Genomic DNA, 26,106 nt, shown 5'->3' on the forward strand with positions numbered 1-26,106 from the left:
ATTATTTGTTCTGGAGTTTGATTTAAATTATTCAGTTAACTTTGAAATAATATTTGACTTAAGCTAGAAATATAAAAAAAACTAAAAGTTTAGTTTCAGTGTAAAACGTGTTTAACTGTAAAAAGATATAATAATGTGACAATTAGAAGAAAACAAGCCCCAAAATAGCGTGTAATCATTTATTAGTAGTTGTTTTTTTTTTACAGTAAAAGAACACAAAGACAAGCAATAAACTACACATGAAGCTGATCAGGACCACAACACAAATAAAAACAAGACAAGTAGACGTACACAGTATGTTCAGTAATTAAAAACAATCTCAGCCCTTCTTAACTTTGGTGATGAGTTCGTCACAGAGCTTGGTGAGCTCTTCAGCTTCTTTCCCCTGTGAGAAGCAGAGCGGCGTTGGAAGGAAAACTTCGCAGGTGAAATGCAGCACACCGTGAATTCCTTCACTCACCTTCTGGTCCAGGTTCTTCTCCAGCGACTGAACCTTCAGCTGCTCGCGGCGCAGCTGAGCCTGAAGCGCAGAGACTTCAGCCTTGAACGACGCTCGCACCTCAGCGATACCTAAATTCGCTCTGAGTGGGAACAGTCACAATCCGGTCAGTCGCTGCACGTCTGCGGAGACGTCACATGACTTACAACATGCTGGTGCTGCTTACTGCCCGATTTTCTCCTCGGCGTGAGCTTTGAGGGTCTGATAGCGCTTCTCCTCCTTTTTGATCCTTTCCAGGTAGTCTTGAGCACAGGACTTCAGGGTCACTTCATTCTGTGGGAAAGGACAAAGAAAATTATTCCTCAGCACTCCAGTCTGGTGGAAAACAGCCGGGCTCGTTCAATCTCGTCTCCCACCTTTTTGTAACCCTCGATAACGTCCTTGTACTTCTCCAGCCTCTTGAAGAGGTCTGAGAATGACCTCTCCAAGGCGTTCAGGTCACTGGATATTTGCTCCTTTTCCAGCAGGGCGTCGTCGAGTTTGGCCTGGGCCGCCTCCCTCTCCTTCTCCTGTTCGGCTGAGCCATGACAGACAAAACAACATTCAAACGGATCCACACAACAAACGCACAGGTGTTCAATTTACATAAATATTATCTTACCCAACATTTTTGCAATCACAAGCTCAAATTCTGCTATTATCTTCCTGTGAGGTTGGAAAAATAAAACAAACATGTCAAAAGCCTTAAGAGAATGAAACTCGTGTGTGAAATGAAGCCCCACACAGTTTGACGCCTCACCTCATTTCAAGACCATCGTCAAGCAGCTTGTTAAGCTTGGTGCTCCACTGCTCCTCTTTTTCTTTGACCTGTTTGAGACATTTATTTAATTCTACAAATTAAAGAAGTGTAATCCAACTTTACACAATTTACAAACACGTGAATGCTCAGACTATTATGTGAAGACTTGTGAATGCTGGCCATAATTCTGACATCAGAAACTAATTCTGTTGAAATGCATCAGTCAAAAAGCTAAACAGCGAAAACACGTGTCACATCTGCATGTGTCCAACAACGTCTTGAGATTCAGCCATCGGGTACATGTGAAATAATTTTAAAGAGTAAACTTAAGTGTTTGAATAAGTTAAGCAAATGAGTCCATCTACAACAATTGCTTGACGTGTGATGGGGAACCAGGTAGAAATATTAGAATTGCATTGCTGGAAGCCAAAACAACTGAACATTTATAAAATATCAACAAAGCTCAACTGCAGTTCTTTAACTTGATAACTTTAGTAAAACTTTGTTCAAAATCTTTAGGAATGATATGTTTTGATGTAGTATGGCCAGTCTTGTTAAAGCAACGTCGATCCTCGGGAAACTTGCAAGTCTCAGAACTAAACACGGATGGAGTGTTGGACGCTCGACTCTCAAGCTTCATGATGCTGGGAACTGGACTCTGTAGGAGGCCACGTCGTTAGTCCAAAGACTGTAGAGGACTGACATGAAATGTTTTGTAGCTTTATTACGGTACGCTTTTTTCAAAATTTGATGAGAAGAAATACAAAAGGGCCAATTCCTGCCATGAAGGGGTTCAACCTGCTCCATGTTTGTGCTCTTCTCAAGCATTAGAAAACTCACGGAAACACAGTGGAAAATCTTCTGAGGTTTAGATCATCTGTTCTTTTGTGTCACAAACATCATTAAATGTTGAGTTGGACATACCTTTTCCTGCACTTTGGCGATGGCGGCGTCCATGTCCTTCTGGCTGTACTTCAGCACTTCGATGATGGCGTCCTCCGTGCTTGCCGACTGAGGGAAGGCGAGTGGGAGGCCCTGGAGGCCTGGAGTCTAATGAGAGGCAGGCATGGCAGGATGAAAGTGAAACATTGTGCTTAAAACCAAGCGAGTCAGCTGCGGTGGATGAAGAGAGACTCACTGGTGTCTCAGCATCAACCAGCAGCGTGAATCCATCTTTTTCTGCGTCTTTCTCTGCCATCTGTGGAGTTTCAAGCCTGGATTGTGCAGAGACAAAGACGGATTGTGATCAGGCTGCACATTAAATTCATCTCATTTTGTTTCACCTGACGTTGAAAATGATGGCGACGTCATACCGTGGAAGTAAGTTCACAGGTGGAGGCACGTTGACCTGAGCGGGTAGGCCTTCCACCTGCTTCGGGCTCTCCATCAGGAGGGGATCGAACCTTAGGTACAAGGATTGTTTCCTCAGAGCCGACTCCTTAAACTGTTGGCAGAAACCATCACTTGACGAAACACTTTCAGGTTGTGTGCAAGTTGAACATCGAGTTGGCATACTTACACTGTTGCACCCAAACTGCTCCAGGTAGTCGATCTGTCCATCAAAGTCATTTGCCATGACTACAAATAAAGATCACACATTCAGACTGTTTCATTTCATAAAGACAGTCCAGCTCAACAGAGAAGAGTAGTCATGTGGAGTGATACAATGCTTAAGTCAAAAAAAAATGAACAACCGTACATTTGTGGAAAATGGTAGCAAGACTCACAAGTGGTTCCAGGAACAAACTCTTCATCAAAGTTGTACACGTCACACTGGGACTTCGGCTGAGGTGGAGACGCTTCAGAGGTCGCAGGGAGACTCTGCTCTGGAGTGTCACATGCAATTAATGGCTCCTCATCAGGAGCAAGCTTGTGATCAGCAGTCTGATCATTGAAAAAATAAGTTAGTGAAAATGCAAACAACCCAAACAGAAACCGTTTCATAAATGGAAATTAAAAGCATTACTATTTGTTCCACTTCATCAGTGGGGCTGGTGGCTGGTGCGTTCTCTTCAGTGCTGCAGAGGAAACAAAAGAAAGTTATAGACAAACTAACAGGCAGGCAAAGAAAATAATAATAAAGAAAAAGATACTTTCTGGACTTTGATGGGATGTATTTATTTACCATGGTGGTGAGGCAGCTTCCTTCTCCACAGAAATGTTGGTTTGATCTGGAAAATCAGGCTCAGTGAGAGAAGGTGTGGATTTCTCACTACACATCGGAGAATTGCTGATCTTGGTTTGTGTGCCAAAAGGATTGAGATGCGGGTCGTCAAGCTTTTCCAGGTCAAATGAGTAGGCACTTTTGAGAATGGGAGGATCTGCACCATCTCCAGGTGCAGGTTTCCGTGAAGCCTCTGCTGCAGGTTTGATGTCAGACACAGGGTTGGCCTCTTTGGCTTTCAGACCAGGAGGCCTCTTGCCCAATATCTTCGGTGGTGGTCTTCTCTTGACCTCACGGTCCTCACTGAAATTAAACTCAAGTTTGAGCGGTGCCTCGGTGGGCTGGAGGTCTTCGGCTGGAGGTTGGGCAGTGCTGGCAGATACTGGAGCCACATCAGCAGTGGGATCTTCTATGGGATGAACCGGCACCTCCTGGGTCAACTCGGGCGTTTTGGTAATCTCAGGTGTACGCTCTTCTGAAGGAGGATGCTCATTCGACAACTTCCTCTCAACAACTGGCGAATTCTGAATTTTAGAGCCACCGGTCTGGAAAGGGTCGATTGCGTCAAGGTTATCAAAATCCAGCGTGTAGGAACCTTTTGTTGGGAGCGGAGCATCCTCCAGAAAACTCCCCGACAGCTTATCTTGTGTGTTGCCAGAGGATGTGTCAGCAGACTGGGGCGTGGCTGCGGATGAATCTTGATCCTCGGCAGTCAGGACCTTGACCACAGTGACCACACTGCTCTCTGTGGAGCTGATGTCCTGCGTGACTTCAGCCAGGGAGGTTTCTAAAGACGGGATGAACGGTAGAGTCTCATCAAGGGCCGATTCTATTTTTGCTGACTCTTCCAAGACATTTTCTTGTGTTGGTAGAGACTCCGGGTGACCTGTTGGGGGGCTTTCAGTAGCAGGCTTCACGGGAGAAAAGGTCATCTTGTTAGACCCCTGAAAAGGATCAAGAGAATCCAGGTTGTCAAAATCCAGATGGTAGCCACCCTTGCTTTGAATCGGCATGTCATCGTCGGGATAAGATGAAGGCTCTTTGAAAAAGGTCAAGAAGAAGGTCAGGTTTGTGTTGCTCTCCTAGCAGTGACAAATGAGAGGAATAGTTTGACTATGTCTGATAACGCACCTTGACTGGGCTGCTGGGTGGCTTCCTGTGGCAACGTACTGCAAATAAATACACAACATGAGAGTCCTGCACATTTTAAATGGCAGAATTATTCATTTGAAAGCAGATCAGCACACAAGATTTGGTACTTACATTGAATTATCCAGACTTAAGGACTGCATTGCATTTAAACACTCGTCCACGCTCGACATCCTAACGGACTTGCTGGGAGACAGAATTCTTTTCGTCACAGGATCTCTTCGGGGGGTCTGAAAACAGACCTGCACAAAAACATTTTTATTAATCATTTGTGCATAAATATTACCTGTATAAAACAATTTACATTTCATCACACTTATGACATTTTTTTAAACAATAATTTCAGTATAGTAGGGATGTCAAACTGGTTGGTTAAATTACAATAGCATCAAATCTGTGAGAACAAGTTTGTGATATGACACAGAACTTATACAGACTGAAAAGCAACAGGCTTTAAAAGAAATATTGAACATGTAAGACAGTGCAAACTCAAAGAAAAATGTACAGTTGTCTGTTTATATGCCATTATATTTTTATGATCTGACTGATAGTAAAATGGCACGTTTGTAGTATATGAACTAATTTTATGGAGTTTGACACTCCTGCAGTGAACATGTGATAAAGAGTTAATTTCCCAAGTGTACAATCATTCCACTGAAACAGTCAGAGGTGGGCTGCATTTAGAGAAATGTCAACCTCAATGTAGTGAAAGATGCGTTTTGTTCTCAAGGACAAAAAAACAAACAGATGCAACGACAAACATAAGAGTTTCTAAGTCTATAAACCTGCAATCTTTACCACCAAAAGACTGCCCTGGACCCATGGAAAAGTCAAAGGTTCAAAAAAACAACTCAATTCTCTTTGAAATGCAATAACATGCAATCTTAAAACTTCAGATGAGGAAACGATAAACTAATAAACTAAATGAGCATGAGAAATCCACAAGATGTGATAAACATTTTACTTGATATAATGACATAATGAAACATTCTAATGTTCACGTGACTGCATCTTAACATGTACATTACATGCAATTTTCTGGAAGCAACTATAAAGAGCCCTGATCTTGCTGTTCATGTACCTTCATCCCTTTGGGCGCCGTGTTGTTGGACAGGTTCTCCGACTGGCGCAGGATGGACGGTCTCCCAGTTGGCTGATCCAGTGCAAATATGTCGTCACTTGAGCTGCTGCTGATGCGTTTTACCCTGGGACAGACACCCCAATTTTCATCGTTGACGTCGACAGAACTCATCCTGTAAAAGTGGAGAAACGAACTGTTGAAGCAAACAGCCTAGAATGTGAAAGAGGCGTCACTCTGAAAGCTGCACTGAGCTGATAAGACGCAGTTTGTGTCTGAGGAGAGTGAAGAGATAATACGATGGAGTCAACGCAAGAATCAAGGCCCAAGTAAATGGGTCAGTTTAGTGATGTTTGTTCATGTACTGATAGACTTTCAAGGTAGGAGGAAGGTTTGTGGGTACAATTTTGGAAAGTCATATTTTCTTCAAAAGGGAACACTGATGACAAAACAGCGTTGGAAGCTAAATATACTGGGCATCAGTGTACAAGTTGTCAAAAAAAAGTAGGAGAATCAGTGCAGCAGTTACACAGTTTGAGCAGTAGACGGCACCGACAAGCAGTTTTTTTTTGTATACAAACACCGCCCAATTTAGTCACATTTTAAAAGAGTTTTGTTTTTGCGGAAAACAGCCTGCAGTCCAAACGTCTCTGATCTTGAAAAACTATACTGAATACATCTATTATTCATGAAGTCTGAAGGCCAAGGAACTCGCGCTCACCTGCCACAGAATTGTAATGAACTGTTCAGTGTACAGTTGTTTCTCATCGTTTTCAATAGGCATCATTGTTGCAATAATGCTATATTTCCACAATATAAGGTATTCTAAGTGGGGCTGCAAAATATGTCACATGAAAAATACACTTCCAAGACACGTAAGTGGGTAAAGTCTCCATGCAAGTTCCATACTCTGTATATCATGTTGGTTGGAACTATATTTCCCTGGTGGCCTCTGGCCCCCGAGGTGTTGGGAATGGTTTGGATCAATTCGGAGAAATAGAAAGATTTGAAAGTACGAATCCAAACTCCCAAGGACATAAACATCAAATGTATTTGTTTAGCCAGTATTTTCTTGAGTGTGCCCTTCCGAGTTTGACTTCAGAAGTATTTACTCAACACTGACGTTTTCTGGAGCCACATAGTCGAAATGCGTTCATCGTAATACGGGTGTGTGAAACAGGAAGAGAGACTGAGATTGAGAGATTGAGCAGTTATGGCACAGATGGCAGTTGTACCTAATGAAAACAGTCAACCACGCAATGGTGAAGACAGCGTCTCCTCCATGCTATGCTCGCAAATGATGAGAAAGAACAATTTGAGTTCATAATCTTAAGATTGAGAAACATCTTAATCTTTAAAACATTGAGCAGATTTTCTAAAAAAGACACCCACTGAAGTTTAGCAGTTTATTAACACGAACAGATTCGTATTTATTTAACTCGCGTTGAAAGTTAGCAACAGCCTCGTTAGTCAACAACGGGCGTCCCAACTCGAAGTGAACTTAATGTCAAGCTTGTTTTTTTTTATGTCACATTTTGAACCCAGAAAACCTCTGCAACTTCTTCATACTGTCTACATACAAACACCCACCTGTAAAAAAAAAAAGAAAAAAATCTCTTGATGGGCGAAGTTATCAGGTATTTCCGTGAAATGTAGAAATTAAGACGCAGACGTTTCGGAAATATCCTCGATATGAACTGCAGCCGTTTGGATTTTAAAACTACAGACCAGCCAATCAGATCGCCAGAAGCCGGCCAAAGCAGCCAATCAGGTTAAAGAAGAAGAAGCGTCATTCTGCGGCTGCGCATTGTCAAAATGTTGTACGAACTTTATTAGTAAGACAGAGAGGGAACACAACAAAAACGTCATCGGAGTTGAAGCAGGTGCTATCTGAAAACAAATGACAAAAGCATTGTTGAAGAAAAAGTACAAAATCTAACGTTTTGTAATTGAATACAGCCAAATGTCTCAAAACTTAAAAAAAAGACTTAAAGTAAGATTAAACACATACAATTAATTTGAAAAAAAAAAAAAAACTAAATTAATAAGTTAAATAAACATCCACCATGAATAAAGCTGCAAATCGATGGACGGACGGACAAATAAAATAAAATAAAATAAAATAAAATAAAATAAAATTAAATAAAATTAAATAAAATAAAATAAAATAAAATTAAATTAAATTAAATTAAATTAAATTAAATTAAATTAAATTAAATTAAATTAAATTAAATTAAATTAAATTAAATACGTCGCTGGTGTTTTTGTCATCCGAAAGAGGGCGCTGTGCGCGCTCACCACTGCTGTGCTCCCCAAATGAAGAAGAAGAAGAAGAAGACGAAGAAGAAGCTCCAGCTGCCGAGTTGAGCTGCCCGCCAATTTCAAAAGATGTAAACAGTTTGCTCTTCTGCGTCGACATGCGATAAACTAACTTTATTCCACCTCCTAACGCCGAATATCTCTGTCAGCGATGACTTCCAGTGGAAAAGGTAAACACTTAAACGCTAATAAGGAAGCTGTATGCATCAGGAAAACTCTCCCGCCGTCTTACGTTAGTTTGTATTTCATTGCAGTTAGGCTAATACGATCATTGTTGACCTAAACTCCGCTGTTTCATAACAGACGTCATTCTAAGTTCACAGTGGTCTATTAACCAGATGGCAAACTATGTTTAACAATGTTGCTGTTTTGTTGACAGGATCGTGTGATTCATCGCAGCTTTCTGCCAGGTAATCAGTGCCATTTCACGCTATACGCAGGCTTCTGCACAGACGACAGCAAATACCTTTTTTTCTATCAAAATGTCAGCTAGTTTTAGCGTTCCGTAATACAAATGCCAGTGAGTGTTTCACAAGGACACATACCAGCTATGTTGCTCAGGTATAGAGTTTCACAAGAATATTTGAGACTCCATTGTACTATCAAAGTTAAATGCACTATTAACTGTTCGATAGCTGCAGCCTCGACTGCTGGGAAACTACACCATAGTCCAGTCTACTCTCTGCTCAGTTAATACATGTACACTATGTGCTTTTACGTTTGTTTGACTGAGAACCAATTCTGTATAATTACATTGTTTCCATCTTATCGACACAACAATCTGGTTTTGAAATATGTTTCAATAAGGTTTTTGGCTGAATCCAATTCCTTGTAACCCGAAAATAGCGCTTCAAGTATGAAAAAAATATACAGCTGTAACTGACTCATTTGTCGTTTTCAATAAACTAAACTCTTGGTTTGAGGTAAAGCAGCTGTGATAAACAGTTTTATCCCCTGTAACACAGTTGATATATGTCATGACTGGATGTTTCATTGGGCTACAGCGGCGAAACTGATTCCATCAAAGTTTTCGTTCGAGTGCGACCTCTGACGCAGAGCACGGGGCTGACCACAGATGGAGATCAGAATCTGTGTCTCGCGGTCACCTCCCCCAACACCATCCGCCTACTCTCCAAACCGGAACCACGGACTTTCATCTATGATCATGTCGCAGACATGGACACATCTCAGGTTTAACTTGATTGTACCACTGGATTAGATCAGGGGTGTCTAAAAAATGGCTTCTGGATAAAATCAGCCCACCATAGAGTCCAGTGTGGCATGCTGGCATAACCTTGCCAAATATTACATTAAATTTCAATAAAATTGCTGGTATTTACATAGTGAGGATTGTAATATTGTGTTTCAGATGGTAAACAGAATGCAGTGCCGATAGAGCAGCGATCCGGCTACATAAGATAAGCAACAGCATCAAAGCCACACAGTGAAGTGAATGCTTAAAACGTGTGGGCTGAATGCTCTAAATTAAGGACTTTCGATGTATTATCGACCATGAGGCACCATAAACTTGGTGAGGTTTTGTAAAAAACAAAAAAACGACAACCCAAAAAAAGTAATGAAAACTCATTGTTATTGTATTCATACTTCTTTGCACTAACAAAGGGAAAACATATCTAGTGGTGCTTGAATGTGTATTTAAAGTTTATTATGCCATGATTTTACTGGTCCGACACACTTCAGATCAATAAAAATGGCTTTGACACCCCTGACTAAGGTGAGACTTTTTAGTCAAATGACTAATGACACAGTGCCTGTGTAATCTTTTCTTGTCAACCTTCAACAGGACTCTGTTTTTTCATGTGTGGCCAAGAATATTGTTGAGTCTTGTATGAATGGATATAATGGTACAATATTTGCCTAGTAAGTACATCATTTTTTTAAATACCTATTTGAACAAAAAGGAATATCACACTCTCGGTATTGTGTTTAGTGTGACGCGCTTTCCCTTTCATGTCTGTAATGAAATTCTCTTTAACTTTTGCAGTGGACAAACAGGCTCGGGAAAGACCTTCACTATGCTTGGTGAGTTGATTGTATGTTCCTCCTCACATTGTGTCTGAGGAACGGACAGTATCAGGACACACCCGCAAAAGAGATTATTAATCTCAATGTGTTTCTCCTGAATAAATAAAGGCTAATGAAGGAATCTAACTTAAGTTACACCATTTCTCTCACTAGGGCCGTCTGATCTGGATAACTTCACACATGAACTGAGGGGTGTAATTCCTCGAAGTTTTGAGTACCTGTTTTTCCTCATTAACAGAGAAGTTGAAAAGGTTAATACTTCATCTTCACAAATGTATTGCCAATCTGAATTAAAAACCTGTTTTCTAATTTCTGTTTTCCCTCCCCAAAAAAGTCTTCCCAGTCAAAGAGTTTCCTGTGCAAATGTTCATTTATTGAGATCTACAATGAACAAATCTATGACCTCCTGGACACGGCGTCTGCCAGCCTTTTCCTCAGGGAGAACATCAAGAAGGGCATGTTTGTTGAGGGAGCTGTGGAGAAGTTTGTGAACTCAGCTGCTGAAGCCTATCAGGTACATGTTCTTTTGTCTTTACTCTCACGTGTGGACGTCTGGCGAACATAATGTTTGGTAGCTGACTCAGTTTAAGCATATGAAACATGTCTTTGAAAACACAGGTGCTGTCGATGGGCTGGCGCAATCGACGCGTGGCGTCCACGTCAATGAACCGAGAGTCCTCACGATCACACGCAGTGTTTACTATGACTTTGGAGTCCAAAGAGTCCATCAATGAAGTGGTGAACATCCGCATGTCTCAGCTGAACCTGGTTGATTTGGCAGGGTCTGAGAGACAGAAGGACACACACACGGAGGGCTCCAGACTCAAGGTAAGACTGTACCAGAATACTCTAAACACCACATGGGTACATTTTTATTTGCTGTTGGTCACAGCTGCTGTTTGCACTGCTTTCCTTTCAGGAAGCTAGCAGCATCAATCGCTCCCTCATGTGCCTTGGCCAGGTGATCATGGCACTGGTGGACGTCTCTAATGGGAAAAACCGCCACATCTGCTACCGGGACTCAAAACTCACCTTCTTGCTCAGAGTAAGGCCCTGGGGATGGGGACTTTTTTATGTTGCTTTTTGGAAACAATAGCCTCATCAGCACAGTGTTCTTAATATTATGTTTGGTTATTCCAGGATTCACTTGGTGGAAATGCAAAGACTTTCATCATAGCCAATGTGCACCCTGGTTCTAAGTGTTTTGGAGAGACACTGTCCACCTTACAGTTTGCCCAGAGAGCAAAGTTGATCAAAAACAAGGTATCGGTTATGCAACAAACCCATAGATCACTTTAAAAATTAGCAGGTTATTAAGGCTCCTATGAATTAATATTCAGAGCGGTCTGTCGGGATTTGGGATTTGGTTTTGTCAGGCCATCGTCAACGAGGACACACAGGGAAACGTGAGGCAGTTACAGGCTGAGGTGAAGAAGCTGAAGGAGCAGCTTGCGCAGGCGCTGACATCTCAGGGAGTAGACTGTGGCAGAGTCGTAGCACCAGGAGGAGCTGAAGTCACCACAGGTAACTATATGCAAATCCACCAAATATGAACCTTAATCTCAGCTAATTGATGCATATTTGGAATTAATACTTTCTTTTTATTTCCTGGGTTTTTTTTCTAAGGAGTTGAAGATGTTCAACGTGATTTGTTGTATAAAGCAAAGTTCATGGCTGCGGTTCGTCTGTGGAGAAAGCAAGATGAGGAGAAAAGGGTACGGAACGTATATTGTAGGGCTTTTTTTTTTTAAAAAAAGAGAGAAAGTATGTTGTTATTGCAAGGAAAAGTCATATTTTGTTGGGATCTACTCAGATCCTTCTCAGGAAGGTGGCTCAGCTCGAAGAGGCCTGGACGCAAAAGGACAAATTCATTCACTCCAGCAGAATGATCATCAAATTTCGAGAAGACCACATTTCTCGCCTTGAGAAAAAAGCGAAGGCCGGACAAAGCTCACTGTCAGAGGAGGAGTCTCAGGCGTTCATAGACCGACTGAAGGACGAGATTAAGATCCTGAGAGATCAGGTAAACACTGTCTGACAGTGCCTATGCTTAATTTGCAGAAGATTGAAAACATTATCCGTTTGGATGCCAAAACATTTTTATTCTTTCAGGGTTGTTATGAGACGCTCCAATACTTTTACATATTCATTCAAAAAATCAAGACATGACGTAGCCTTGTAGTGGAAGCATGACGTTGCCGGAACAGCCAGTAACTTTGGTGGAGATTCACTAACAAATGATTATTAGTACTGCTGTTTTGGTTTATCTCTACTTTTCCTGCTCCTTGTGACAAAATTATTTCAAAAGTAGGTGTTGTGCCAAATTCTGCATGACAGCTGACCATTGCATCCTTGTGTGAGCTGGTTGAGGAGGGCACATGCCGTTGAAAATGGCAAACGTCCGTCATGACTGATTATCTCAAACCAAAATCATACAATCACTTAATGAGTACATCAGTCATTATATGGATCAACACAGGCCTGAAAGATCAGCTAACTTATCACATTAACGCTACAACAACACAGCTATGAATATGTAGGATTAATGTGTCGTAAATCGTCCAACACCTGGTACTCGCCATATTTATCATCTGGTAAAAGCTAAATATCTTAAATAATGATCTTAATCTATTAGTCTTCACTTTTTTTGTACTCATCTGCCCTTTCAGGTTGAACATCATCCAAAAATGACTCGATATGCTGCAGAAAATTACAGCCTGAGGCAGGAAAACCGTCAGCTACGTTCTCTTGAATGGGTGATCAAAGCCGAAGGGGTTGCCGCTGAAGTTGCTGCAGAGTTGGAAGAAGCTTTCCAGAAGATTCTGGAGTCGGAAGGTCTTACAGATGGTAAGTCAATACAGAAGTGAGAGTAATGTAAAATAAGAGGAAACAGATTTCAGTTATCCTTTTCCTCCAGGTACAGTTGCTCCCTCAGCATCCGTGGCTACAAATAACGCAGCTACAATCGAGAGACTGAATGCTAAACTGCTTCAGAAACAGTCGGATTTCACAGCCGCTCTTCAAGCCTTCGATGAGTACAAAGAAGTCACCAAGTAAGGACTTCATTAAATGAGGAAAATCACTCTTCACAGCACATCGACTGTCCTAAAATGTTCATCATCTATTAACAACCTCATTTCAATCGTGAAGTCTTGTATAATTCCATCTGGTGCTTTGTGCTGCAGGAAACAGATATCTCAGTTGGAGGCTGACAAAAGATATCTTGACAAATCCAACAAGCATTTGGAGAATATTTTGAAGGCCACACACGATCATAAAAACCACGAGGTTTCTGAACTGAACAGAATCCATGTTGAGACTATAAAGGTGAGTCCAGGTTGAAAGAAGCTGTTCTTCCTATTTTGACATGCATGATCTTTATCATCTACTAATATGAAACCACTCCCATCAAACCAGATTCTTAGCACGCCCACCAAAGCATACAACCTGCGATCGCGTGTCGTGCCTCTCTCCAGCCCGGAGCACCTGAGTGGGACAGATGACATCTGGGCTGAGGAGCCTCCAGCAGACATGGCTGAAATGGCCTTGACAGAGGAACTGAGACAAGTCCAGGTAAAGCATTGGCAACTATTCTCAATACAGACGTGCCAGAGGAGTCCTACTGTCTAATTATCAATTGTCACGTGTTCCCAGGAAATTGTGAGTAATGTGCAGACGCAGCTGAATGAGGAGGAGCTGAAGAACAGCAGGTTGATGCAGCAAATTGCCAAACTTGAGGAGCAGATTGTTGTGATGTCTCAACAGTTGGAGAGAAAAGATCAGGTTTGAAATCTCATTAACGGTCATTAAAAAGTAAGGGCTTTAAGTGCATCAACACGCTCTTTATTTTTCTGTTCTGGCTTTCACGTAGCTACTCGCAACTGAGAGAGCAAATAGGAACAACGATCATCTCACCGTTCAAGAAACTATTAACAACCTGCAACAGAGACTTCAATCTGAACAGCAAGCCGCAGAACGTAAGGCCTCGATGTTTGTCCCAAGCTTTTCAAACCTGTAGCTTCCCCACAGATTGATGTATCTGGCTTTTCTCTCCTTTCAGTTCTGAGGACTGAGATCCGTGACCTGCGTCTGGTGCTGGAGTCCTCCGATAAGGAGCTGGAGTCTGTGAAGAACGAGTTAAAAGAAGGGCAGCGTGAGCAGCAGAGAGAGATGAACCAGCTCTCCAGCAGTCTGATCACCACACAGCTACAACTCGACAAAGTCCAGTAAGCACGAATCGTAACCAGAGGTGTCAGACTAATTTTAGACCAGGGCAACATACGTTTGTCCTTGGTGGCAACTTTGAAAAAATGGAAAACTTGCTTCCCCATGATTTAATTATTAAAATATTATGCAACAGTTGGGATTTGACATGAAGTTGTGGAGAATGTCATCTATTTGAGTCAATCCCCAGTACATGAATGAGAAACGGCAGTTACATTTATGAAATCCAACTGTAAATTGTAGCTATCATTTTTCAACCTGTACTCCCGTAGCCTGTTGGGACCCAGTGGTGTTCTGGCTTTGGTCTACTCTGTTCTCTTCTCGGTTGAGTTTTTTGACATGCTCACTCCCTGGTTATTCCAGCCTGGAGTGGGAGCAGCTTCTTGAGCAGCATCAGGTCCTGCAGGATTCGTTCGACCAGCTGCAAGCCGAGGCCAAGTTTGACGCTGATCAGGCCAAAGGGCAGATGAGCTCCAGCCAGCAGGAAATTCAAAAATTAAAGACGCGGGTCATGGTGAACAAACTCTTCAAATAGTGTGTGTGTGTGTGTGTGTGTGTGTGTGTGTGTGTGTGTGTGTGTGTGTGTGTGTGTGTGTGTGTGTGTGTGTGTGTGTGTGTGTGTGTGTGTGTGTGTGTGTGTGTGTGTGTGTGTGTGTGTGTGTGTGTGTGTGTGTGTGTGTGTGTGTGTGTGTGTGTGTGTGTGTGTGCGTGTGCGCGTCACAAAATATTAACAATCTTTTCTCTTATCTTTCTTCTTCCGTAGGAATTAAATAATTCTTTACACGCTGAGAAAGAGCGAGCAAACACTCTGATTGCCCAGCTAAAAGAAAACAAAGAAAGTACATCAAAGTGAGTTATTGCTTTTTTTATTTATTTGTATTTAAGATTGCTCTCATATTAATTTGGCTCTCTGTTTCTTTAGAGAACTGATTGAAACTGTGGAGCAGAATGCACAACTCAAAAAACAAACCTCTGATTTGATGGCACAAAATGAACAGCAGGTCAGATTTCCTGCATTTGATCAAAAAGTAGTGTTGCAGTAATCACAGCTCAGTGGTTTAACCTGGGTGTCTTGTTTTTTTTTTTTTTTTTTTTTTTAAAGAATTCCTATCTTGTAAATCTTGAGCAGAACCTCACCTCTGCCCACGAAAGAATCAAAAGCTTGGAGCAGAAGACTGAGCAGGACAGCGTAAGCCTGCCACATCTCCATTTGCTAAAGTTTCAGTGTGTCTGCTGCTCGTCTGATACAAACATTTGTGTTGTTGGACAGGATGTTGTTTTGGATCTGATCAACCAAACCAGGGATCTGCGCAGTGAACTGAGCCAGAAGGATCAGACCATTAGCCACTTCACTGAAGATTTCAAAGACATCACGGTATTCCTTCTATTGAAACCTTTGTCCATCTGACACAAGTTCCCATTTTATTTCCCGTCATATTGGTTTGCCATTTGGATCAGTTGATAAGATTAACACTGTCTTTTCTCTGCCAGGTAAAATATAATGCTGCCTGCCTTGAAAGGGAAGACATCAGAGAACAAAACTGCAAGATGCAGACCGAAATCTGTGACCTGAAATTATCTTTAGAAAAGAACACGGCATCAAACAAAATAGAGGTGATTTATTTTCTGAAGTCGGTGTTCTAAAGTCATGTTAAATAATTTGGTTTCACATCTTAATTGTGTGACAACAAAGAAAATGCTTAAACAGCCATCTCTTCTTCAGGTGGAGGTTTTGGAGGAGGAGGTTGTTTATGCCACTGAGGAGGTTGAAAGACTCACAAAGGTCTTAGATGAGCAGAATGGTCTCCTCCAAGCAGCTCAGGAACAAACAGCCCAGAAGGAAGCCATCATACGGGATCTGAAGGAGAAGGTGACGCTCCTCTTTCAAATATCTGCACAAAGAGTGAACAGATCTTTACTGTGGGAAAAATCAACGAGCATCTTCATGAAATCTCTCTTTTCAATTCAGGTCCAACAGCAGCAGGATGCAGTGGAGAAAACGGTCAGAAATGGGATCTTCAAACCTCTTGCTGAGCTGACAGCCACTCCCAAATCATTACTTCGGGTAAAACTTGCCTATTTATTCATCCAATATACATTCTTGTATTGAGGTTTTGTTTCCACGTGACTAAGTGACATCACGAACCGTTGTGCCGCCATTTTGGGCGTCGAAGTATTGGTAAACACAATTAACCACAAGTAAACAATGTCATCAAACAGCAGTTAGGAGTGAACGTGCATTTTTACATGTGTTCAATGTGTCAGCAAGCCACACAGTAAAGCTGTCCACAGCTGTGAGTTGTCTGGATTGAGAAAAAAACAATATACATGGATAAACTGACATAGTTGGTGACTGACAACTCATATCTGTTGCCTCCTGCTGTGTTTACTGATGATGTGAAGTGTGAGCGAGTGTGTGTTGGAGGGAGGTGAGAGAAGCAGTCGATCGGAGCAGGTCTAGCTTAGGTACAAAGAGCTGTACATGTAGAGAGTTAATGTTAAATAGATGCTACAAGTACTGAGCATGAAACTGAGTCCCACGTCTTGCTTCCCGACTGCGGTGAAGCGAGGGAGTTGACCCCGAAGGCCCGGAGCAGAAGTTCGTCTCCCCGACCACGGTCTGGACACTGGAACAGGAGGGACTAACTTCTGTAATCAAACCTTAAAAATGGTCCACTCAGAAACAAAATAGCAAGCTGATATGACATGGGCTCTGCAGACTCTACAGTACTTGGTTGTCTCCCAGCCTTCCCTCCTCACATCCATCCCTCCCTTCTCTCGGGGTCAGCAGGGAAATGATCAAATGAGAGGTATGGGCAGGTTTCCTGCCTGCTAACGAGCCTGCAGCTACACAAAAGATGTCCATCTTCTCTGACATCTGATCAAATTATGCCTAAAGTGTGACTGTTTAGCGTGTTGTTTACAGTCAGGGGACGTCCAAAATGGCAGAACCTGTAGTAGCGCTTGACCTCTGACTTCACGTGAAAAACTTCAATACCGTTTTTATCAAACTTAGGGTTATGGGGGCCTGGAGCTAAACACAGAGGGACGGTCAGTCACACACACTCACATTCACTCCTACAGTCTTTAAAGACAACAGGCAACCTACAAAGTGCCCATGGAGAATATGGAACACGGGAAAGCCCAGACTCTAACCGGAGACATTTTCGCTGTTACATGTTATTTTTATTTTTTTTCCCCTTCCTTTTCAGACACCTTCTACCCCAGAAAGCTTTAAGAGAGATGTGTCTGAGGTCCTGGAGAGCCAGGAGCGAGAGCTGGAGAACAGGCGTTCCTCCATGATCACCATGGAGATCCTTTTAACAGAGCTGAATGCTGAAAGAACCGCCAAGAACGAGGAAATCGAACGGCTTAAGGTGCATTTTTATATGAAAGTCAACCAAACCTGTAATAGTTTATTATTGCACTCATTTTGACCACTAGGATTTGGTGCCTTCATTGTTATTATTGACACTACAGTATGTCTGGGTACTTTAAATTCCATCTCTTGTCATTGTGTATCTCTAGATGCAGTTGTCTGAGAAGGAGATGGTCCGAATGGAGATCCAGGGTTTGCTTGATGAGTTTTACATCAAGCAGAGTAACTCCACACAGAACGGAAATCAAAATGGGTTGAGTTCTTCGTCTTCTTCTTCTTACGTGTGGACGTGTGTTTGAGAGGGAGCAAAGAGGGCGATTTAATTTACTGAAAAAAAGCGGTTTTGTTGTGTGTCTTTCTTTTTTCCAACTGTGTGTTTTGTATGATCATTATTATGGTTTGTTAGTGTAGCTTAAACTTAGTTCATTGGTGTTTTTTGTGAGTTGTTCCGTGTCTCGTGGCCTGGATGGCGTCCTCTGAGGCGTCTCCCGTGTCTCTGAGACATGGAGTCCGGTTGGTGCCGCAGCCCAGCTCCACCGTGGAGCAGGTGCTGCAGGTGGTTGGGGAGAAGTTGGGATATGAGAACATCACCTACGCTTCTCGTACCAATAAAGCAATGGTGGTTTTCTTCAAGGACGCAAAGTTTGTGGCTGATCTTGTTGAAAGCGGAGTTGTTATAAATGACGAGTTTACTCAAGTGTCCCCGCTGGTCCACACGGACCACCGTGTCCGGAGTCCCCCCGTTCATCTCCAGTGAGGCTCTGGAGCGAGAACTGAGGAGGTTCGGTGAGTTCACAAGTGGTTTCCGTCCTGTTGGTTTGGGCTGCAAGGACCCAAAGCTGAAACATGTCCAGTCTCTGCGGAGACAGGCTTTATGTTTCTGGACTCTGCGACTCAGACACTGGATGTGTCTTTCCGTGTGAAGCATGAGGAGGATGTTCACATGGTGTATGCAACCTCTGGGAGTTGTAAATGCTTTGAGTGTGGAGAGCTGGGCCTCTCGGGGTGCTGCAGCCACTGACTCCGGTGTGACTGAAGCTGAGTCTGTGCAGAAGGAGAAAAGGGCAGAGGAGGTGGAGGACAACATTTCAAGTGTGAAAAAAATGAACCAACAGGAAAAGCTCAGGCTGGTACTGATGTACAGGTGAGGACTGCTGGGGAGCAGTGTGTTGATATGGAGGAGGAACTGCAGTGGTCAGGCTGCTCCAGAGGCTGCAGGACTGGACTCAGAGGATGAGGTTAACTCTGACACTGCATCACTTGCAGGCAGTGTCTCTCAGAACTCGGATATTTACTCCTTGGATGAGATCAATGAGTTTCTGAAGGACTCTTTTGGTCGGCAGGTTGATGGGAGGAGTTATTTTCCTAATGCAGACAAGTTCGGCCAGACTGTCAGCACACTTCAAAAATCAGTCAGCACAGAACTGCTGGATGAGAAAAAGCGCTATCGTTTGAGAAAACATGTCACTGCAGTTAAAAATTCTTTAAAGGGCAAAAAAGATGAACATTTCAAAATAACTGTATTATGATCATACATACACAGGGTGTTTTCTTATCTGTTGGTTCTCTTTGTCTGTTCTGTGTTTTCCTCTCCTCCTCTGATGGCCTTGACAGTCGCCTCACTAAATGCAGTATGAATGGAGGGAGAAATGCACAGAAAAGGGGTTTGTTGATGGAGACAATCAAACAGAAAAAGATAGATGTAGTCTTTTTACAGGAGACTCACAGTGACACCCTTGATAAAATAAAGATTTTATCAAGTTTAGAAATTGGAAAAAGGCAGACTTTTAATAGTTACAGTGAAAATTGATGATTTAAGCTTTTGCTTTATTAATTTGTATGCACCGAGTGGTGGTGCAGAGCGGTTGTCTCTTTTTGAAAAAATGAAGGCTGTGGTGACAAACATTGGTAATGGTGAGACTGTAGTGATGGGAGGAAACTGGAACTGTTGTCCAGTCGACGGTGTGGACAGGACAGGAACAGAACCCTACCCCCAATCCTCCCGGTTCCTCTCTCAGCTGGTGATGGAGGCTGACCTGGTGGATGTGTGGAGGAATAAACACCCCTCTGATGTACAGTTTACGTGGGTCAAAGTGGTGGATGGTTGAATCAGTGCAGCTAGGTTGCATAGATTTTATATGTCTGCCTCTTTGCTCACTCATGTTGTAAGCTGCCACATTGTCCCTGTTGGTTTTACGGATCACCATCTAGTTTTAGCAGAGCTGTTTTTTATCTGGTAAAAGAAAAACGGGCTCTTTTTGGCATTTTAACATTAATCTTTTAAATTATTTAAATATTTGTGAGAATTTTAACTATTTTTGGAAGTACTGGGCAGAAAAAAATTATTTTTCATCTCTCAGTCAGGGGTGGGAGGTGGGGAGGGGCCAGATCACAAGTTTCTGCCAGTAGTACACCTCCTTTTCCACAGCCAAGATTTGGAGGGCAGTTGAAGAGTTGGAAGCAGAAATTAGTGGACTGCAGAATGTTTCTGACCCTGACACTGGTTTTGCTGTTCTCTAAGCAGCAACAACTGAAGTCTCTTCTTCAGGAGAGAGCCAAAGGAGCCTTGGTCCGAGCCAGGCTCAGAACTCTGAGGGACATGGATGCTCCTACATCTTTCTTCACTTTGGAGAGATCGGAGGCTCAGGTGAGACAGATGGTGTGTCTCCGACTGCCAGATGGGCGGCTGACTTCTAACCCAGCTCAGATGAGGAAGCATGCTGTGGCCTTCTATGCAGAGGACTGTGACGGGGATGCTGCTGCTGAGCTGCTGCAGGATCTGCCCCAGCTGAGTCCAGAGGACCATCAGGTTCTGAGCTCAGGCCTCTCTTTGGAGGAACTGAGCGCTGCAGTATCACAGATGGTCTCTGGGAAGTCTCCAGGCCTTGATTGGCTTCCCCCAGAGTTCCATAAACATTTCTGGAGCCTGCTCAGAGGGGACCTGCTGGACGTTTATAGAGACTCTTTTAAGAATGGGAGTCATCCTGCTTCCTGCCGCCGTGCAGTGATCTCCCTGCTGCCTAAGAAGGAGGATATGACCCTGTAAGCTGTCCTGTAGCTGTCCTGTAGGCATCCGACAGGGCTGTCCCATCTCAGGCCAGCTGTACAGTATGGCTGTTGAGCCACTGCTGCGCAGACTGAAGACCCGGCTGAAGGGTCTGTGTCTGCCAACGTGAGCTGCTGAGTCCTTGGTGGTTGTGTCGGCTTACGCAGATGACATAAATGTTTTTGTAGAGGGACAGGAGGATGTGCTTGCTTTGCAGGACAGTTTAGCCCTGTATGAAAAAGCCTCTTCAGCCAGAGTAAACTGTGAGGCGGTTTTGGTGGGACGATGGTGTCCTCAGGGCACTCCTGACCTCCCTGGAAGCCTCAAGTGTGGGACCACAGGCATAAAAGCCTTGGGTCTGTGGCTGAGAAATGAGGACAGAGAGAAACAAAACTGGGAGGGAGTGCTGGGTCAGGTTGTCTAAATGGAAATGGGTGCTACCACAGCTGTCCTACAGGGGAAGAACTCTTATAGCCAACAATCTGGTCGCCTGGTCTCTGTGGCACAAACTTAAAGTCCTGGTCCTTCCGCCGAGCCTCTTGGAAAGACTGCAGAAAGTCCTGGTGGATGTTTTGGGTGCGAGCGTCGGTCCTGTATCTCCCTGTGGCAGAGGGGGGACAGGGCCTCATCGACACCATATCCAGGACTGTGGCCTTCAGACTGCAGGCTTTACAGAGGCTCCTTTGTGGCTCGTCTGTCTGGACGCCACTGGCATAGCTGTTGCTCAGGAAAGCTGGGAGACTTGGACTTAATAAACAATTATTTCTGACAAACACAGCTGAATGTGACCTTTCTGGACTGACTCCTTTCTACATGTCAATGATGGAGGCATGGAGGACTCTGGACATCTCCCGTCCGGACGCCAAGCCTGGGTCGTGGGTCTTTGAAGAGCCTCTGCTCCATAACTGCCTGATCCCCACCGCGGCCTTCTCCTCAGCCACCTTGAGAAGCCAGCTCATCCATACAGGGATCACAAAGGTGGGCCATCTGCAGCCACGCAGCAGCTGACGGAGATGATGGGGGTTCGGTCCAGCAGAGTGGTGCAGCGCCTGGTGGAAGAGGTGTGGCGGTCTTTTCCTGCTCCTCTTCGTTCCTTTGTGCAGGACAAGAGTCGTGTTGACCAGTGGAGTAGAGGAGAAGACTATGTTTCCTCCTCCCTGAAGGTTCGTCCTGCAGTGGGAGATGGGAGGAAGAGGAAACTACTGACCATTACAATGCCCAGACTGGGCCTCTTCCAACCCTGCCCTGGGAAGGAGCTGTACAGCAGCTGTGTGAAGGTCCTGAATCTGCAGTCGCTGGCTGGAGTGAGGGAGGTGGACTGATTTGTTTGGTGGGGATTCGTCCCCTAAAGGGAGCTGGCGGGTCCTGTACAAACCCCCCGTGGAAAAGCGGAGGGGTGACCTCCAGTGGAGGGTGATACATGGAGCGGTAGCTACCAACAGATACAGAGCCCACCTGGATCCAAGCTCTTTTTGTTCAGAGCCTGAAACTGTGGAACATCTGGTGGTGTCCTGTCCCAGGTTGACTAGTCTTTACACGCTTCTATGAAGGCTGGTGGAGGCTCTGCCAGAGGCTTTTTCTGTCCCCCTTTTTGGTCCGAAGTATATATAACACAAAAAGGCATCAGTGATCTTATTGAATTTTATCTTTGCATGTGCAAAACTTTCCCTTTGGTGAAGCAGGAAGAACCAGGTCTCAGGTGTTGCTTTTACTGATCCACTGCACGTTTTTAAAGGTCTGATCACTGCTCACCTGAGGCTGGAACACAGTTTTTATAAACTCACAAAGAACTTGACTGGTTTTATTCCAGTGTGGGGAATCAGGCGGGTCCTGTGCTCCCTTGGTGAGGGGGACTGTCTTATCATGAACTTTTAATATTCTATGTGATCTTGTGGTGATTTTATAGCCCATCACAGTGTGTGACCTGTTTGTGGTTTCACGCTGTGTGATTGTCTGCAAACCATTGTTTTCCTCCGTGAGGAGGGATAAACATGGATTTCATTGATTTTTGTGTTTGTTAAATAAAGGTTTTTTCAAGTCAAGTCTTCTTCTTCGAGTTGTACTCCCCACTGTCATCCTCTCTCCAGGGTTCCTGGAATAATCCCAATGAATGTTGTCTTTCAGTGAGGCGTTGACTGATGCCATCAAACTGTCCATGCTTAAAGACCTGCAGGAGGAGAGAGCAGAGAAGGTACATTCACACAGTTTTCCATATGAATGGATTTAAATGAAAAAATCTGCTTTAATTGAAAGATTTGTACAGATTTTATTTATGTGTTCCACCTTGTTACACAGACTTTAATTTACTTCAACACTTTAATTCCTGCTTTTTAAGGCTCATCAATGTGTCCACCTTGTAGTGAACCTTCTACATTCACTTTTAAGATGTCTTATTATTTCCTTTGACACAGACAAGGCGACCTGGAGATTCTTCTTAAACTTACCAAATGTGACCTGAAAAAAACGTTCTTCAGTCATTTAGTTTAGTTCTTTGTTTTTTTTCTTGGGCCTCCTTGTGATACTGCTCACCAGGACATTTCTTTCTTTCTACTGATTTGATCACATCTTCTAATTCTCCTTCATGAGTTTATTTAGATTATCAGCCTGATGTTTTCTCGCTTCACTGAGTGACACAACTATTACCTGAAGTACAGACATTTTATATGCTCGATTAAAATTAGATGATGAGGGAATTACTCTTATCGGACCCTGAAACTTCTAAGCTGACAATTGCCCCTCGAAAGGCAGAGACCACATGTATATATATAAAACATCGTTTACTTGATTCGTGTGTCAATGCAATACAAATATCAATGTTTATTTTCATTGTGACGTCTGTTTGAATGAATTCTTCAACAGAGCAAAATGATGCAGAAGCTGTCCGATGCTCACAAAAGGTGAGTTTGTGCAGGAGGCAGCTCTGTAGACTATCTCGACGCCCTCACTGATGTTTGGTGAGCAGCTACGTCTTTCCTTTTTTCTGTGCATCAGAACGCAGACACAGGAGGCCATGTTGGCTCAGTCTCAGACCTGCATTCAAGAGCTGACCTCAGAGCTGAGGAACCGCTGTCTGGAGCTGAGAGACATGAATCTGCAGGTGCAGGAGGAGCAGAAGCTGCTCCATGTGAGTTTCTCTCTCCAATTTCACTTTCTCAGCAAAAATATTTTGATGATTTTACTGCGTTTCACTTCTGCATCACAAATGCAGCGCAAACTGATGGGGAGTGGCTGGCTGATTTCTGTAAAACATTATCTTTCCTGCAGGAGAACGAGGTTCTCCGGAATCAAAACATCAAGCTGTCAGAAGAAAATGGAAAATTGGTGGGACACAAGAACCACAAACAGAAGATCGAATATTTGGTCAAACTCAAAAAAGACAACACCCAACTTCAAGAGGTACGCTACATTCCATCTAAACCAATATATGATGTAATATCTGATCACTTGACATGCTTTCAATACATTATACATTTCCTTGTTTATTTGCAGGAAAATGAAAAGCTCCGGGCAGAGATTTGCTCACTGAGGGAGAACGGAGGATGTCCTCAGGAGGCTATGTGAAGCTCTCATCTGTAACTGAACAGTGAACGTTCTCCCAAGTTTATTTTGCTCTTCTTGAAAAATATAACTCACAGTTGTAACGGTGGCGTAACAGCCAAAATATTGTCATGTGTTATTAGTTGGGGGTTTTTCTGTCACCTGTGACACAAGTTATGTAATTTTACCTCTTGTGTTTTGATGGAGGTTGTTCCAGCTGTGACAAAACCTCCATTGGTGCAGCTCCACCTTCATCTATACGTCAGGACTTGTTTTTTCACATTTGTCTCAGACTGCATGTTTGTGTCTAATGTTTTAATGTTTGTCTGTTGTTAATGAGTGAGTCCATGTTTTGATTTCTATCTGATTTTTAAAAAAATGTTTGTCATAGTGGGCAGATATTACTTCCTCTATATTGTAATAAAAGGTTTTTCATGGCCAGGAAGTTTGGCTGTGGGATTATATCTTCATGATATGTGTTTTGAGAGAAAAGCTCATTTATGTCTCCTGAGATAGTCAGTCGGATTGTCCTGTCCCGAGAGGTCACCAATGATGTCAGAAATCTGATTGCTCTTAACTTTTAAATGTAAATATGTGATGGAAAGGTCTATATTTTTGCAAAATATTATTGAAAATGACTACAGTCTCCACATGAAATGGTTTCATGTGGTGATTGTAGTCATTTTTGAAACATTTCAGGTACAAAATACAGTGAAATATCCAAATATCTTCTTCAGCAAATGCATGTTTTTACAAACTCATGCTGATGACATGGATTTAAGGCTACTTTTCATGGCAGCACACATGATATATCAGCTCAGGACTCTGTTGTGTTTCCTACTCAAAATATAGATTTTTTTTTTCTTTATTTTGTAGACTGTTTGGTGGGCTAATGGAGCCTTATGTTTGACCCCCATTTCATTGGGTCAATATATTTTAACAAATCAAATAGATTTGGAAACTGAAACAGGAGTAATAAGGATTTATATCTGGTTTTTGAACACGTTGTCTGCTTTACGTCCACCGGAGGCTACAGCGCCCCCTCGCAGCTCCCTCGGACACAGCTCAGCACCCCGGAGCGTCGGAAGGGACATGCTGATAAAGAAAACTTGAAAAATGAAGAAAGCCTTCACTGCAGAGCAGATTTCAGACTGGTTCACCTCGGGAACCGCGTTTGCAAACATTAAACTCTCGGAAGAAGTTCCTGAAACTAAATTAGATGGGACGTCGTCGACACAGACCAGGTATGAAAACGTTAGCTCGCTAGTTAGCATGCTAAGATTCCGTCCGCGCTGCTGTGAGGGCGTCACGTGGCTGACGGTGCTAACTAAAATAATCGTTGACGTATAAAGGTGTCTCTTTGTCAATATATTACTTTATGACGTGTAATTAGACGTTAGAATTTTTTTTCTATTATAAAACTGTTTATCAAATAATATTTTAAATTATCGAAACAAGGCCTTTGGGGCTTAAAATACTTGAATAATTCTGAATATTTACTGAAATATGATTTGTAATTAAATTTTTTCAATGTGCTTTATGTAGATATCAAATTAAAGTTGCAGTGTCTGTAGCATGAGGTCATGAGAACAAATGGTGCTGCAGCACCTCCTGCTGGATGGCGGAGAGTATAATTGATTATTTTAAAACATCTAAAAATTATTTTCAACACTACTAAAACACAATAAAAAAAAATTTTAAGTTTGAAATTTTTGAATGATTTATGATTATGGATTTTTTGCTATGGCGTCTGACCTTTACAGTTTCATTAGAATAATCTGACTCCTCGAGGGTGTTTTTTTTTTCTTTATAGTTAAATACATGTTGATGTTCTTTCTGTTCTTCCTTCTGTATGTTTTCATGTATTGTGTGATACAGTGGTTCCAACATTTTTCTTGGCGGGACCCAAATCTGTCCTCCCCTTTC

At 42.8% G+C, this 26,106-nt stretch overlaps 2 protein-coding genes across 3 annotated transcripts; one reads left to right on the forward strand and one right to left on the reverse strand.

Annotated features, from left to right (window-relative positions):
- Positions 1–241: 241 nt before the first annotated feature.
- LOC308142170 (transforming acidic coiled-coil-containing protein 3-like) lies at positions 242–5,803 on the reverse strand (the record flags this gene model as incomplete). Of its 2 annotated transcripts, none has more annotated exons than XM_080512505.1 (16): positions 242–385; positions 461–581; positions 666–772; positions 856–1,016; positions 1,101–1,144; positions 1,239–1,306; positions 2,163–2,288; positions 2,377–2,452; positions 2,552–2,682; positions 2,758–2,816; positions 2,966–3,059; positions 3,205–3,256; positions 3,364–4,441; positions 4,534–4,571; positions 4,666–4,793; positions 5,633–5,803. In XM_080512505.1, the coding sequence occupies 16 exons, from the start codon at positions 5,801–5,803 to the stop codon at positions 320–322; spliced, it is 2,520 nt and encodes an 839-aa protein (XP_080368631.1). In that variant the 3' UTR covers positions 242–319. The 2 variants fall into 2 exon arrangements, with proteins under 2 accessions (XP_080368631.1, XP_080368630.1); XM_080512504.1 differs by having other exon boundaries at positions 2,966–3,122.
- A 2,177-nt stretch (positions 5,804–7,980) lies between these two features.
- On the forward strand, positions 7,981–24,471 carry LOC308142168 (kinesin-like protein KIF15-B). The gene is made up of 35 exons (XM_080512499.1): positions 7,981–8,118; positions 8,328–8,358; positions 8,953–9,139; positions 9,753–9,829; positions 9,954–9,991; positions 10,148–10,245; positions 10,329–10,508; positions 10,613–10,822; positions 10,914–11,039; positions 11,135–11,257; positions 11,371–11,518; positions 11,621–11,709; positions 11,808–12,017; positions 12,664–12,841; positions 12,912–13,047; positions 13,180–13,321; positions 13,412–13,567; positions 13,649–13,777; positions 13,866–13,971; positions 14,055–14,220; positions 14,582–14,732; positions 14,982–15,067; positions 15,141–15,219; positions 15,321–15,407; positions 15,489–15,593; positions 15,710–15,832; positions 15,942–16,088; positions 16,188–16,283; positions 17,431–17,595; positions 17,747–17,850; positions 22,768–22,834; positions 23,503–23,540; positions 23,635–23,767; positions 23,908–24,039; positions 24,133–24,471. Exons 1-35 carry the CDS (start codon positions 8,100–8,102, stop codon positions 24,202–24,204), a joined length of 4,134 nt encoding a protein of 1,377 aa, XP_080368625.1. The 5' UTR covers positions 7,981–8,099; the 3' UTR covers positions 24,205–24,471.
- Positions 24,472–26,106: the final 1,635 nt, after the last annotated feature.

This window comes from Blennius ocellaris (genome assembly GCF_963422515.1).
Source record: "Blennius ocellaris genome assembly, chromosome: 17".
Lineage (NCBI taxonomy): Eukaryota > Metazoa > Chordata > Actinopteri > Blenniiformes > Blenniidae > Blennius > Blennius ocellaris.